The 15635-nt window shown below is 36.4% G+C and overlaps 1 protein-coding gene across 1 annotated transcript in view; it reads left to right on the top strand.

Moving 5' to 3' along the window:
- Positions 1 to 15635, top strand: part of GTF2H1 (general transcription factor IIH subunit 1) — a 29499-nt gene that overhangs the window by 11035 nt on the left and 2829 nt on the right. Inside the window, 11 exon segments of the mRNA NM_001046150.1 lie at positions 775 to 940; positions 1916 to 2009; positions 3343 to 3492; positions 3620 to 3699; positions 6537 to 6664; positions 6778 to 6865; positions 9136 to 9224; positions 9598 to 9715; positions 13708 to 13798; positions 14219 to 14334; positions 15337 to 15429. Coding sequence (NP_001039615.1) covers positions 775 to 940; positions 1916 to 2009; positions 3343 to 3492; positions 3620 to 3699; positions 6537 to 6664; positions 6778 to 6865; positions 9136 to 9224; positions 9598 to 9715; positions 13708 to 13798; positions 14219 to 14334; positions 15337 to 15429 — 1213 coding nt within the window.

Raw genomic sequence — 15635 nt, 5'->3', positions numbered from 1 at the left:
TCAGCATCTTAACTAACTTTGGCTTTCAGCAAATGTGATGAATTAGGAGTTAAACTACTGCCTCGAGCCTAATATCAGATTAGGAGCAAAACTGTAATTCAGAGATGCCAAGGTCCCTTAATTCTCTGTCACAGAGAAGATTCTAAGAAGTGTGTTTGTGATTGAGAAACCTGAAAAAAGTCATACTGTGTAACAGTTTAGAAAACATCTAAAATAACAGGAATTTCTGGGCCTTCCTGGCAGTCCAGTGTTAAGAATCGACGCTTCCATTGCTGGGGCATAGATGCAATACCTGCTCAGGAACTAAGACCCTACATGCAGCGTGATATGGTCAAATAAATAAATAAATTTAAAATACTGAGAATTTCTGACAAGATGAATTATCTTTCTGTACTTATAGCTCCGAGTGTTTATCACCATGAAAAGCGTAGTTGATAGAAAATCCCTCTTCCCATTCAGCTTTTCGTGAAAGAAAGCACAGTACAGTACAAATGCAGCCTTTGTGTCCCTGGAACATAGGGATGAATAGGACCAAATCCAGGCCCTCAAAGACTTGAGCCTTTGCTGCTTCAACTGCCTTCCAGTTATCTGCACTGGATTTCTTCCTCCAAAAATGTTTTTTTGCTTTTAATTACTAACGAAGTAAAGGACCTTTGCCGTTCAATCATCACGAAATGAAAATTGGGTGTTTTGTGTAGCTAAGGTCTTTTTAGAATGCTACCTAAATGGTGTTTTATTCTAAAAGTTCAATATGTTGATATATTCTATCACCAGAATGCTGCAAGAAGATCCTGTTTTGTTTCAGCTTTATAAAGATCTTGTTGTGAGTCAGGTCATCAGTGCTGAGGAATTCTGGGCCAATCGTTTAAATGTGAACGCAGCAGAGAGTTCTTCCACGTCTAATCATAAACAGGATGTTGGCATTTCTGCAGCATTTCTGGTATGTGACCCTTCTACATTTCTAAGGAGGAAAAAAACTGGTATATGTGCTAATGATGCCATTTTCTGTAAAATTTAGTATTTCCTTAAATTAACAGATACTTCAGTAGCCATGATACTCTTCTAAAATGGACTTTTGAAAATGAATCTTTTAGCAATTGGATTAATGCTTATTTCCCCTAATACTTTTAAAGTAAGGGCTTTCAGATATCTTTTTTTCCTTTTTTAATGATTTCAATATTTTACTTATAATGCAAGTTTAAATGTAAAATGACCATCATGTTATTAAAAAAGTAAAATTTGGGAACTTCTCTGGCAGCCCAGTGGTTTAAAACTCTGCACTTAAAATGCAGGGGGCACTGGTTCAGTTCCTGGTCAGGGAGGTAAGACCTCACATGCCATGTCACATGATGTGAGGTGATCAAAAAGTTTTAAAAAAAATTTTTTTTAAATAAAGATTTGTAAAATGTATCTTGAAAAGAAAGTTGAGAATAACGTATGTGTGGAATTAGAAGGTGAGTTTCAGTCTATACTCTGGTAAAACCAAAGCATTATTTATACACTTAACAAAAATCTCAGTACCAGTTACATGTTTGGCATCTTGCTGGGTGCTTAGCAGTGAATTGAATTAATAAGGCCTTTCTTAAAACAATCAGATAATATGTTGTAACCAAATAGTTAAATATTTCGTAACTGTAAGCTTTATGTTAAATTTCCACTAGGTATCTGCCTTTGGCCACATTTAAATGTGTCTGTTTGACCATGTTGTATTTTCAGAAACATAGATTTTACTGGTCACTAAAGTTATGTGAAGCAGGTCAGATTTATTTGACCCATCTCTATGCCAAAAGAAAAGGCAAAGGATTTGTCTGTCTCTGTATTTCATTCAGAGACTCTGTTTTTCCTCCTTTCTCCAGTGTCCATTGGGTTCTTAGACATCTTGGCCCAATACTCTTAACAAATGTCTTTATTTTAGGCTGATGTCCGACCCCAGACAGATGGATGTAATGGTTTGAGATACAATTTAACATCTGATATCATTGAGTCCATTTTTAGGACCTATCCAGCAGGTAAGAAGAATCATTTCTTTCAGATAGTTAAAATATTTGTTTGAATGAATTCAGTGAAATATCTGAAAAACAAAAAGCTTACCTTTATTCCTGATGAAGTACAATAAAATATGTAAAGTACTTTATCCAGTGCCTGACGTGGTAGATATTAAGAGCTTAGTGTGTAATGTACTGACATCGATCCATGGGTATGATGACTTTCTCATTCTTTCCACTGGTGGTTCTTAAACTTTATTTACCCTTTAACATGACCTGAGTAGGATGACATACTCCAGAGGCATCAGTAAATGAGTGTCTACAGCACTAACACAGATCATCCTTCATGCTGCCTGCAGAATGACTTTTCTAACCCACAAATCATTTCCCTTGGAGAAATCACCTAAAGTATAAATTGTTTGATCCTAGCCCTAGTGATGTTGATGTACAGCCAACGTTGAGAGCAGTTACTTCAGTCATTGTTCTAACCACATAAAGCTCTCAGGCCATTTTGTTCTCTCTCCCTGCTTCCTCAGCTTCTGCCCCTTTACTCCTTAGGAGACAGTCTCCTGCAGGATTCACCTCAAGCATCACTTCATTGCCACTTCTAAAATCTGACTTCCTTAGGCAGATGTAATCCCCTTCCCCATTCCATCTGCAGCGCTGGGTGTCTTACCACATTATAATGTAGTTTTCTATCTTTTTGATAATATGTAGTGTTTACTCTTTGTCAGACACCATTCTGAGGCCTTTGTGTGTGTTAACATTGTCACAAATAGTACCTATGAATTAGGTTATTTTTACCCCATGTTACAGATGAGGAAACCAAGATAAAGATTAAGTAATTTGTCCAGCATCGCATTGGATAATAAGTGGTAGACCTAGAATTTTAAACTCAGGCTTTCCAGCTTAAGAGACCTTAATCTCTTAACTTAATCTCTTTGCTTATTAGACAACACAGGCTTCTGGAGTTCTGAACTGATAGTCCAGTGGGTTAAGGAGATCTTTGTTTATTTCCCCAGTACCCAATAATGGTGCCTTGGACTAAAAGTATCCATATATAAATGATCAAACAGGCAAACTCAGGTCTTCCTCTTATTGTTCCCAGTAAAACTTTGAAACTTGAAGCTTAATAATTTTCTTGGAGCAAAATAAGGTTTTGTTTGTAATTTAAGATACATAAAGGTAATGTCTAACATAATCTCTCAAGTGATACTTATAGTTAAATTATTATATATTGTTTGTAAAGTTGAATACTTTTATAATTTGGTTTTGCTCTTGAACTACTTTTAAACTAATTTGAAAGGTTTTAAGAATTGGAAATTCAGTATATAACTATTGTGGTTTTTATTCACAGTAAAAATGAAATATGCAGAAAATGTTCCCCACAACATGACAGAAAAGGAATTCTGGACACGTTTCTTTCAGTCCCATTATTTTCACAGGGACCGGCTGAATACAGGGTCAAAGGACCTCTTTGCAGAATGTGCCAAAATAGATGAAAAAGGTAATTGCTTATCCCTGACACTCTAGCATTTAATCTGCTGCTCTCTAGTCATCAGTGCCATTAGTGATTTTTTTGCTTTCTGGGAAAGGTAAAACTGAATCAACTTTTTATTTCATTGATCCTCTAGGGTTAAAAACAATGGTTTCATTAGGAGTGAAAAACCCGCTGCTTGACTTAACAGCTTTGGAAGATAAACCATTAGATGAGGTAAGTAGCAGTAAAAGGATTTACAAGAGAAAACAGTCTTTTCTTAGTCTTCAGCATTTGTATTTTAAAATTGCCTGAAGTATAAATGTTCTACTTGTGAGAAGGTAAAACAGAATAATGTTATTTGGAGTGGTTTATCAAAAGTGCTTTTTTGATAGCACTGTTCATTATTAAGGTTGCATGGGAGAACTGAAATTCCCCTGTGAGTTGGTAGAACATTTTTTACAAGAATTTTTTAACTCCCTTATCAACAGTTGTCTAGGTATTAATAAAGGTTTAACAAATGTTTTATGCTATATCTAACATTAAGTAACAGAGAAGGCAATGGCACCCCACTCCAGTACTCTTGCCTGGAAAATCCCATGGATGGAGGAGCCTGGTAGGCTGCAGTCCCATGGGGTCGCTAAGAGTCGGACACGACTGAGCAACTTCACTTTGACTTTTCACTTTCGTGCATTGGAGAAGGAAATGGCAACCCACTCCAGTGTTCTTGCCTGGAGAATCCCAGGGACGGGGGAGCCTGGTGGGCTGCCGTTTATGGGGTCACACACAGTCGGACATGACTGAAGTGACTTAGCAGCAGTAGCAGCAACATTAAGTGTGAAAAAATATTCGTAGATAGGGAAAAGATGGTAAGCATCGTTGGTTGCCCACTATTTACCAAATGTTGAGCACAGGCATGACCCTTACTCCACCTTAGCCCCGTTATGTTTCAATAGCTGGACCATTGAGTATGAGCTACCTACCTCAGCGTCATGACTCCAGACTTAGAAATTCATCCAAGGCTAGAGAAATAGTTGATGCCATTCTGATCAAGGCTAATTGTGTCCCTGCCTCTATCTTTCTAGTCTAGAAAGGAACTTGCCTTCCTCAGTTACTCTCTAGACACTGTTACCTTTTAGTGCCCTTCCTTTCATTTAATTGTTAATTTTCTTGCTTTCCTTTGGCTCCTTTTCTATTGACATGTGCTCTTGTCTTTTTTCTCTTAGTGTATGCATGCTCCAGGTGAGAAAACCAATGTTAAAATTTCATCTATAGTCTAAATTATTAAATTAACAGAAAATAATCCTTGGTGCCCCATTGAGTTGTTTGCCTAATGAAATTCAGTTGTTTTCTTGAAAATTCTCAGCACTCAAGTCACTTCCTTGGTAAATCTCAACACATTATAAACGTGACCTCTTTAATCACCCTGAGAAAATGAAGCTAAATAAACCACACAGCTGTTAAGTACATTGACTTTAAAACCACACTACTTGGTTTTAAACTGTAGTTTTTTTAATGTTTCTAATATCAGTTTTCTTGTAGAATGAGGTTAATAGTTCTGACCTTGAGGGGTAGGAAATTTGGAGAGGTGTTGTTTAAGGATACAAACTTAAAGCTAGTAGATCATTTTTGTAGACCTAATGCACAGCATGGCTGACAGTAGAAACCTCAGGTTGCTCAGAAACTGGGTCTTAGTTCTCAACAAGAGAAACGATAATTATGTGACATGATGGGGTATTAGCTACACTGGTGATCATTTTGCAATCTGAAATCAACACATTGTAAACCTTAAACTTACACAATGATCTGTTACTTATAATTATTATTATTATTTACATTTTTAGAACTATCCATGTTGTATTCCCTTGCATGGATATATAAAAATTTATAAAACCAAGCCTTTTAATAAAAGTGTTGGTTGATTCAATTTTTCCCTCTTTCCCTATCATCCTCTAGTAATTCTGTCCCAGGATATGGGCTTGGGGCTCCTTGTAATTACATTCTTTCCATTCCATTGCTAAAAATATAAATACTAATTGTGTGATGATAACTCCCAATTAGTCCTGGTCTGGCTAACCCAAGAAGTCCAGAATCATATGTCCAACTTCCTACTTGGCATCTTCATTTAGGTTGTTTCCACACCCCTCAGTATAACATGTCCAAAATGGAGTCTTTGATTCCCATCCTCAAAAACCTATTTCGTCCTGGCCCTTCCCTATGTCAGTTTAAAAAAAAAAAAACATTACTATGGACCCGTTTGTTCAAGCCAAAACCTAGTGGTCTCCTTGGTCCCGCCCCTTTGTAGGCCTCCAACATTCAGTTGCTCGGCAAGTGCGCTACATCTCAAAACTATCTGCACAGACACATTAGCCTCCTAATTGATCTTCTTGTTTCTTTTTGTTCCCTACAGTTTATTCTTTCCTAGCAGTAAGAGTTATAAATCAGATCATAATGTTCCCCTATGTAAAAACGTTTTCAGGGGTTTCTCACTGAACTTACAATAAAGTCGGAACTACTACCAGGCTCTAATTAATTTGGCCTCTGCGTACTCAGTTGGGGCTGTTTCCTGGCCCACCCTTCATTTGAGGTATACTGAACTGCATACAAACCCATGACACAGTATGTTTTACATTACTCCTATACCTTTTGTTTAAGCAGTTTCTTCTTCCTGAAATGTTGTCTCAGTGTTTGCCTTGCAAGCACCTACCTATTCATCTTACGGTGCTCCATGAAGCTCTTTTGAACCTACCCTCCCCGCCCCCCACCTCTAATGGGATTGACCACTTCTTTCGTAGCACCTGTAAGTTTTAACTTAAGTGTAATGGCTTACAGCCCAGCATCCCACTAACCAATATTTTAATGTTTCGCTAACTAGTCCAAAATTGCTCCTTAGGGAAAAAATGCAGCACTTAGCAGTTAAGATATTTTTGTGATACTAAAAGCAGTTAGTAGCATTTTTTCATTTTTGTGTGTGTGTATGTTATTTTTAAATTTTTACCTGTAAATATTTTTTAAGTCCTATATCCAGAAAATTTTTTCAACTCAACATCTCTCTACTAAATTGTTCCTTGCAGGGCTATGGCATTTCCTCCGTGCCATCTACTTCTAATTCTAAATCCATCAGAGAGAATAGCAACGCTGCCATCATCAAGAGATTTAACCATCACAGTGCCATGGTCCTGGCAGCAGGTCTCAGGAAACAGTTAAGTACACATGCAAAGGGGCACTAACTGGGTTTTCCATGATAGCCAGATAGAGTTTTGTTGTTGTTCTTCCTGTGGTACTTAACATTAATTTTTTTCCCTTTGTTTTCAGAGAAGCACAAAAGGAACAAAATGGCGAGCCCAGCAGCGTTGATGGCAATTCCGGAGATCCAGATTGCTTTCAGCCAGCAATTAAAAGGGTATGAGTAAAAAGTCTGGAATGTTTATGGCTCAGATTTCTCCACATATATGTTATGTAACTGCCAGTACCTTATGTTGACCCTTGATAAGTTCAGATGGCTTTAATTCTTCTGACCAAGCCGTTAAGTATTTGGCTTAAAGAATACTTCCTCAGTTTTGGCTTGCCTGCCTACTTTCCATAGACTTGTCTGTTAACTGGTTTTATTATTTTATTTTTCCCCTTCACCTATAAACACACATAAATGTTAACTCATAATTTTATTTTCTGGAAAAGAGTACCCAACAAAGGCAATATGACAGAAAGAAAAAACTAAAGGTTTGTGTATTTGATTTTAAAAGATAAGATTTGGCCCTCATGTAAAACCTAGCATTTTAGACCTGGAAATGTCTTTCATTAAATAGTGAAGATGGATTGTGAGGGCATATGAACAGTTACCTACTTAAATATTTATTTTCTCTCTGCAACTTTGCCAGGCTTCTATATCCCTCAATTTTAAGTTCCTCCCTTGTTTTAAAAATCATGATAAGGCTTTCTTAGAGGGCGATCAGGCAATATAGTGTATTAAATTTTTAAAGGTTTAACCCTTAATTTCACTTCTGAACAGTATTCCACTTGGAACTTTTTTTTTTTCTTTCTTTAAGATATATGCAAAGATTTAGATACAAATACACTGACAGTATTATAATTGAGAAAATAGCAAACATCATGATACTCGTGATAGATCCCTACAGTGGAGATTGATGCATGCAGCAAATAATGACTACTTTAAAGGATTAATGATACATTGAATTAAAGTGACTTCACATATACCGTGACAATAGTTCACTTCATTACAATTAAAAGAAACCATTTTTTAGTTGCCTTACATGCCATATTAGGTGGCAAGAAACAAAAATGATTAAGACTGGGTTTTTGTCCTCAAAGAATTTAGTGTCTATAGGTAAGACAAAATGAATAATTGTAAAACAGAATTTAAAGTATAGTAATTATTTACAGTAGGAACCAGAGAGTAAGTAGATAAAGTTTGTAGAACAAACTGATACACAATTAAGTTTATGAACTTTAAGAGATTATGGGTCCTTTATGTATTTCAGTCACCTAATATGTTTCTACAGGATATACATCTTTAAAATTACCAAAGTAAGGTATTTCTTTTCTGAAATAAGCAAAGTGAAGCTAAAATATAAGTTAGAGATGCCAAAAAGAAGTCTAGGGAGTGATTTTTTGCTTTGCAATATTGCACTGAGTACCCTTGATTCTTGGTAGTGATGAAATTGTCAAAAATCACTGTGTGAATTTTCACAATATTCAATGATAAACTGACTCAAGATGTTCTTCCACATCAGTAGTTGTCTGCTGTGTGTTCTACAAGGGATTTATAGAATAAGAGATCCTGGAATAATAATAGAGTCCTCATATTCTTGGAGCTTTCAGTTAAGTGTGAAAGTTAGGTGGATGACCAGGCCTTGGCAGAGACTTAGGATTTGGATTTATATAAGAGGTTGGGTCAGGACATGACTTAAATCAGGCAGCAGCAGGGGTAAAAATGAGCTTGACATATGGGAACGGTAGTGAAAGACATCAGTATGCCTTGAAGTTGACTCAAGGGTATAGAGATGAAAAAGTAGTAAAAACACGCCAAGTCTAGATGAGGTGGGACTGATTGATACATTACTCTGAGTAGCATGCTAAAGTCAGATTTGTTCCTATACAGTCCAGGAGAAAGCACATTAGTAAAACCAAAATAAAGAATGCAGACATAAACCCAAATACATGAAGGGATTAAATACACACGTGATAAACATGGCATTTCAGAATCAGTGGGGAAAGATGTTATTCTACAAATGTTGTTGGGGGACTGATTAATAATATTTTTTTTAAAACTGATTCCCTACCTTATTCCATAATAAATTCTGTTGGATCAAAGCTTAAGCAAAAAAAAAAAAAAAAATCCACAGAAGAATAAGTATAAAGGGAAGAATTAAAACTGAAAAACACCAAAGTGGGGGCAAAAAGTATTTGCAACACAGGTAATAAAATTAATTTTTTTAATTTATTTTGAGTAAAATCCACATTTTCATCTATCAGATTTTCAAATATTAAAGGTTTAATGATGCACAGTATGGTCAGAGTATAGGAAAACAGTTACTCTGTTAAGTGGTATGGTCAGAGTATAGGAAAACAGTTACTCTGTTAAGTGGTAGCTGTGTATAGAGGGAACACATGTAGGAAGTGCAGCAATAAAAAGTGTTGTGTTGATAATTATAGGCGAAGTTACAAGAATCCATTGAATATGAAGACTTGGGAAAAAATAATTCCATAAAAACAATTGCACTAAACCTCAAGAAGTCAGATAGGTAAGTTTGGTGACTATTAAATTAATTTGAAGCAAAATAGTTTTATATCACAAGTTGGTACAGAATTTATTCTGCAAGTATAGTATTCAAGTTTTTATCAGTTTGTTGCCATAAAATATAGTATTGTATTTCCTTAAAAAGTTACTTTGTACATCTCAGGAAAGGATCCTAAATGATTGAAGCGAAGAAAATAACTTTTAGCTATCTATGCTGTTCTCTTCCTAATACCCTTATTGGAATTAAGTTATTTAATTGAAATATCTTTAACTCTTTACTTGGGGGGAATGTTGTATGGAGACTGCTAAAATATTTGACAGACAAATATTGAGCACCCTTATTCTGTGTGATTAGTAATTTCTTGGCTAATCTTCAGGTATTATCATGGTCCAACTCCAATCCAGTCGCTGCAGTATGCAACAAGTCAGGACATTATTAATTCTTTTCAAAGTATTAGACAAGAAATGGAAGCTTATACACCCAGATTAACTCAGGTAGGTGATTTATACAGTGTGAAAAACAGAATCCCCAGTTACTTTTTATGAGCACATTCATATTTATAAAACTCATACTTAACTTGGGGTAAAGACATATTTCTGCTTAATAAATTGAAAAAGTCAGGTAAAGAGAAATATTTGGCATACCTGAAGTTCAGATGATAATGAAAATAAGATAATGAGTTTTGTGGTTGCTGATTTTTTTTCTTCCATATATACAGTTTTATTGGAAAAATCTCCCAGATTTCCAAAAAATTTCTGGACATCATTCTGTAGATATTCTTTGTTTCTCCCTGCCCTTAGACATACTTCAGATGATCAGCAAGTTCTGTCAGTTCAGTAATTCTTGACTCCATCACCTCGACTTAGGTAAACGGGACAGGTTTTCAGCACAGCCACTGCAAGTTATTTTAATAAAAGCATGATTCCAACTACATCACTCTGCAACTTAAAAACCTTTACTGCTTCCCTTTCTTCTCATAGTAACTGTCTGGATGTTCTTTGTCTGACTCGCCAAACCCTACAATCTGACCTAACCCACATCTCTAGTCCCAACTCCAGCCATATTGCCACCCTTTCCTTCCCCACATAACTTAAAAAAAGAGTCCTGTACTCCAGCCTAACACTCTGTAAACTACCCAGAGGTTTTTAATCATATCATCTACATGCTTCCTGTGCTTTTTCTCAGGCTTTCTCTCTTAAGAGTGTCTTTTGCCTGTTTCTGTGTCAAGGAACAAATAGTAATAATTCAAAGTAGTTCAAATTCCATTGCCTCTTTAAAGCAGTCCTCAGCATGCCCAGTAGTGAGTTATTTTTTCCCTTTTCTCTATTTTCATAAACACTCAGACACTGAATTGAAAGCTGAATTGTAGTGCTTATCACATATGGGGACTGACTTTTTAACTTTTAACCTTGAAATAATCTTAGATTTACAAAAAGTTGCAAAAGTTTTCTGACCCATTTTGAAGGTAGATCCCTTTGTGAGCATGCTAAGTTGCTTCAGTCATGTCCAACTCTTTGCAACACTGTGGACTGTAGCCCAGTAGGCTCCTCTGTCCACCGGATTCTCCAGGCAAGGATACTGGAGTGGCTTGCCATGCCCTCCAGGACATCTTCCTGATCCAGGGATTGAACCCTAGTTCTTAGTCTCCTACATTGGCAGGTGAGTTCTTTACCACTAGCGCCACCTAGAAAGCCCCAGATCCTTTACATCTAAATAACACACTACAGTTACAGAAACAATAAGTTAACATTGTTTAAGTCTTATTATCTAACCTGTATTCTTTAAAAAAAATTTTTTTTTTCTTTATTTGGCTGTACATGGTCTTTGGAGAAGGAAATGGCAACCCACTCCAGTATTCTTGCCAGTAGAATTCCATGGACAGAGGATCCTGGGGGGCTACAGTCCATGGAATCACACAGAATAGGACGTGACTGAGCAACTAACACACATGGTCTTAGTTGAGGCACTCAGGATCTTAGTTGTGGCATATAGGATCTAGTTCCCTGACCAGGGATCACGCCCAAGCCCCTGTATTGGGAGCATGGAATCTTAGCCATTAGACCACCAGGGATGTCCCTAACCTATATTCTTGGGAAAATTTCACCAATAGTACCATTAATGTCCCTGTAGCAAAAAAAAAGAAAAACTTTTTTTGGTCCAGCATGCAAATCAGATTCATGAATTGCATTCGGTTTTTTACGTCTCTTTAGTTTCCTTTACAGTGGAGTAGTCTTTCAATCTTTATCTTTCATGACCTTGATGTTTGAAGAGTAGGTCAGTTTTTTGTAGAATGCCCTCAACTTCAGTTTCGCATTTTCTCATGATTGGATTTCGCTTTTGGCAAGAATCCCACCACGTTGATGTGTAAGTAATATGGCATCCTTTGTACATCTTATGAGGACGCACATATTTATTTGTCCTGCCTTGCAGTGTTAACTCTGATCACTTGGTTAAGGCACTATCTGATTTCTCTGCGGAAAACTTACCAATTTTTCCCTTCATAATTAGTAAGTATCTTGTGGGGAGATACTGTGTAACTATTTTGTTTACCCTCAAACTTCTACTCACTAATGTTTTAGAATCTGTTGATGATTCTTGCTGAAAACAGTTATTATCATAGTGGTAGTTAAATGGTGATTTTCTAATTCTGTCCTCCCATCAGTTGACCTTCTGAACCTCCCTGACTCATTCATATTTATTTACTTTTCTTTATAAGCATGGATTCTTACATTCTGTGGGTTATAAATTGTTGCTATCCTTTTTTTTTTAAACTGAGATATCTTACAGTAAAATTTACATTTTCAGTATATTCTTTTGAATTCAGTGTCTATATACAGTCATGTCATTACCAACACAATCAAAATAAAAAGCAAGTTTTGTCACCCCTGAAAAGGTGCCCTTGCACCTTTGTAGTTAGACCCTTTCCACGCCCTTTATACTGGCCCCTGTCTCTTTCTGACAGTATCTTCATCAGTTTTGAGCACCTCTTTAGTTTATGGCACAATGAGATAGTACTCCAAGTTCATCTGACTCTTTCCCTGCCTGGCAAGTGTTGAGTAGGTTTAGAAACCAAGATCTGAGTACTAGGTGGGATGTCATTTGCTACTGGTCTCTTTGTCCTGTTAGTGGACAAAGCAAAGAAATATGTGTGTACGTACTTATGCTCACATAACAAATATGGGATTGTCTGACTATATCTTTCCTTCTAGATTTGGCCCTTGGGCCAAAGTAGTTCCACCTAACTTTTTTTTTTTACATTTATTTATTTATTTAGTTCAAGTTTGAAAAAGCACTTATTTTGTACAAGTTCTTTTTAGTGTATATAGGTCAACACTAAGTTTTTTCAGCTGTGGTTAGTTTAGATTTTTCCCTCCAAAAAGTGATTTGATTATCTGAGACATGTGCGAAGATGATCCGCCATCGGGTGTGTGTTCCCGAGTGTAGCCAGCGACCGGTCAGCAAGTTTAGCAGTCAGTGAAACTTGTGGTTACGGTGCATTATCATACTTTGTGACAGAAGGAAATAGGAATCAAGTGAACTTTCATGTCTGCTTGACTCATAGTCAACCTGTAATGTGCTCTTTACACCAAGTTCTGTTTTTCATCCAGCCCATACATACCTGGATTTCTACTTGTAAAACACACTAAACCCTGTGCTTGAGCTGTTCAGCAGATGATTTGTTCCTCACTATGACTGGTCCTTGGTACTTGTTAGGCACTCATTGAAGAGATACATCAGTTATGTCCCTGAATGTTCATGTGGATACAGTGGGGAATGTAGGTTTTTTTCCCCTTTTGGCAATGTGTATCCACTTCCTTGAAAAATGGCAAGTGATATATTTCTACTTTGCTGGATTTTCTTATGTCAGCTGCCAGTCAAGGTTTATCATGTTTTTTTGACATTTTCTTTCCTTAAACTCAGTTTTACCTTCAGTGCTAAGAAGTTGGTACTTAAGAAAGAGCTTGGCTATATCACTTATATGTGGACTCTAAAAAATAGTACAGATGAACTTATTTACAAAACAGAAACAGACTCAGACATAGAAAACAAACTTCTGGTTACCAAGGAGAAAGTGGGAGTAGGGGTGGGGGAGGCAGGAATAAATTGGGAGTATGGGACCAGCAGATGCACACTACCACATAGAAAATAAACAATAAGGATTTACTGCACAAGGAACTGTACTCAGTACCTGGTGATAAATTAGAAGAAAAAAAGAATATGGTTATATACATATATATGTTTAACTGAGTCAGTCTGCTGTATACCTGGAACCAGCACAATATTGTCAATCAGCTATACTCTCTAAGGTGGGGAAGCTTGACTGGACAAAAGGGGATGTATTTTGAGGTACCTGTAAATTTGGTATTCCTGAAAGATTAGTAGGTATTCTAGTAGCCCTATGGGAAGCAGTTCACTCTGGTTGCTGTAGATTGTGTATTTATGGACATTTGCTGTTAAACTGAAATGTTTCCTTCATTCCTTTCAGGTTCTCTCAAGTAGTGCTGCCAGTAGCACCATCACAGCCCTGTCGCCTGGAGGAGCACTGATGCAGGGAGGGACACAGCAAGCCATAAACCGTACGTGCTGGACCTCCTGTTGCTATCCCTTTACCTAAATCAGCTCTAAAGCAATTTGAGAAGAGTGTTAAAGTTGTAGTGGTTTTCCTTTGGAACATTTCCAGGATCTGTGTTTTGTTTTTATGCATCCAGATCCTGAAGCATACCTAGAAAACAGCTTAATGTTTCAGTACTGTTTTAATATTACAAACAGTGGCACATTGCTATGTCATACTACAAGGTTTTTTCCGTCTCCTACCTCTTAAAGCAAAACCTGAAAAGGCCTCTGAAACCCCAAGGGAATTTAGAAATCACTAATTTAGAATAGCACATCCAGGTTTAACATTGGTAGGGTGCACATTCACATTTATACTGTGAGTCAGAGACTGCATACACATGGGAAAATAGCTTTTATTCTGTGAACCTCTTTTTCTTTTGCAGAGATGGTGCCAAATGATATTCAGTCTGAGTTGAAACACCTATATGTGGCTGTTGGGGAACTTCTACGGCACTTCTGGTCCTGTTTTCCTGTTAATACACCATTCCTAGAAGAAAAGGTTAGAACTGATCCCAAACACAGCCAGCTGTTTTGATAATGTGAATTAGTGAGGTGTTATCTTGACGTTGGAAAACTGTATTGAACGTTTACCATGTGCCAGACGCTACTTTGCCTATATTGTTTCCTTTAAGCCTCACAGCATCCTCATGGAGTAGGTATTGATACCCATTTTGTAAAGAAACTTGAGATCCAGAGCAGTTCCGTAACTATTAATTGTACATCTTAAAACTTAACTATCATTTTGCTGTACACCAGAAACAAACACAACATTGTTAAGTCAACTATACTTCAATTTTTAAAAAACAGTAATAGCCTTACTATATAAATTATCTTACAGACAATCTTTAGGGTCTTCCCTAGTGGTCCAGTGGTTAAAAGTTCACATTTCCAGTGCAGGGAGTGTGGGTTCATTTCCTGGATTATCTTTAAAGCTACAGAAAAGGTGCATTTTTCATCTATAATTTGCAAAAGAATAAAAAATTTGAAATAATCGGTATTGGCCAGTTTGATGAGAGTCCTTTCTTTTACTGCTAGTACTACCTTTTTAAAAAATGCTTTGACCCAGAAATTCAACATTTAGAAATATAAGAAAATAATAATTAAGAATGAGTGTATGCAAATATTGAGCCATAGAGATGTTTTTCTACCACTGTCTATGTTAGAAATGGTCTGATATCTATCAGAAGCAGATTGGTTAAAGATATATCCATTTTAAATGATGACCTAATATTTAATGACTTAAAGATGTTCACATTAAACCAAGTGGAATTTTATAACAGTATATACTGTATGTTTTCCACATACATATTTATACACATGCACAAAAAAAATATCAGGAAGGATAGGAATTATGAACTCAAAAAATCTAAATATATTAGATAACTGCTTCTCTGCCTGGTGAAGCCAGTAAATCTTAAAGAAAGTAACCTTATGTGTATTTTTCCCTTGATCTTTGTAGGTTCTTGAGAGTCTAATTCATTATTTATCTCATCTTTTTTAGGTAGTGAAAATGAAAAGTAATTTGGAACGATTCCAAGTTACAAAGCTCTGCCCATTCCAAGAAAAAATTCGGAGACAGTATTTAAGCACAAATGTAAGGCAAGAATCTAGTTTTGGCCTGATTTTTTTCTCTGTAGTAAAATGATGAAATTAACTTTGTTTTCCTGTAATTGAGTATATATGTTGTTTTTTATGTCCCTGGGAATCCTGTTTTTTAATTGTAAAATGTATCACACATTCATAAGTGTATAAACTACAGTTGCTTTTTGAAGCAGTAAAGCCAGTGTCTGTGTACTCACC

Source organism: Bos taurus, chromosome 29, assembly GCF_002263795.3.
Source record: "Bos taurus isolate L1 Dominette 01449 registration number 42190680 breed Hereford chromosome 29, ARS-UCD2.0, whole genome shotgun sequence".
Taxonomy (NCBI): domain Eukaryota; kingdom Metazoa; phylum Chordata; class Mammalia; order Artiodactyla; family Bovidae; genus Bos; species Bos taurus.
Note: the sequence above shows the minus strand (reverse complement) of the source record. Positions and strands in the feature narration are given on the sequence as shown.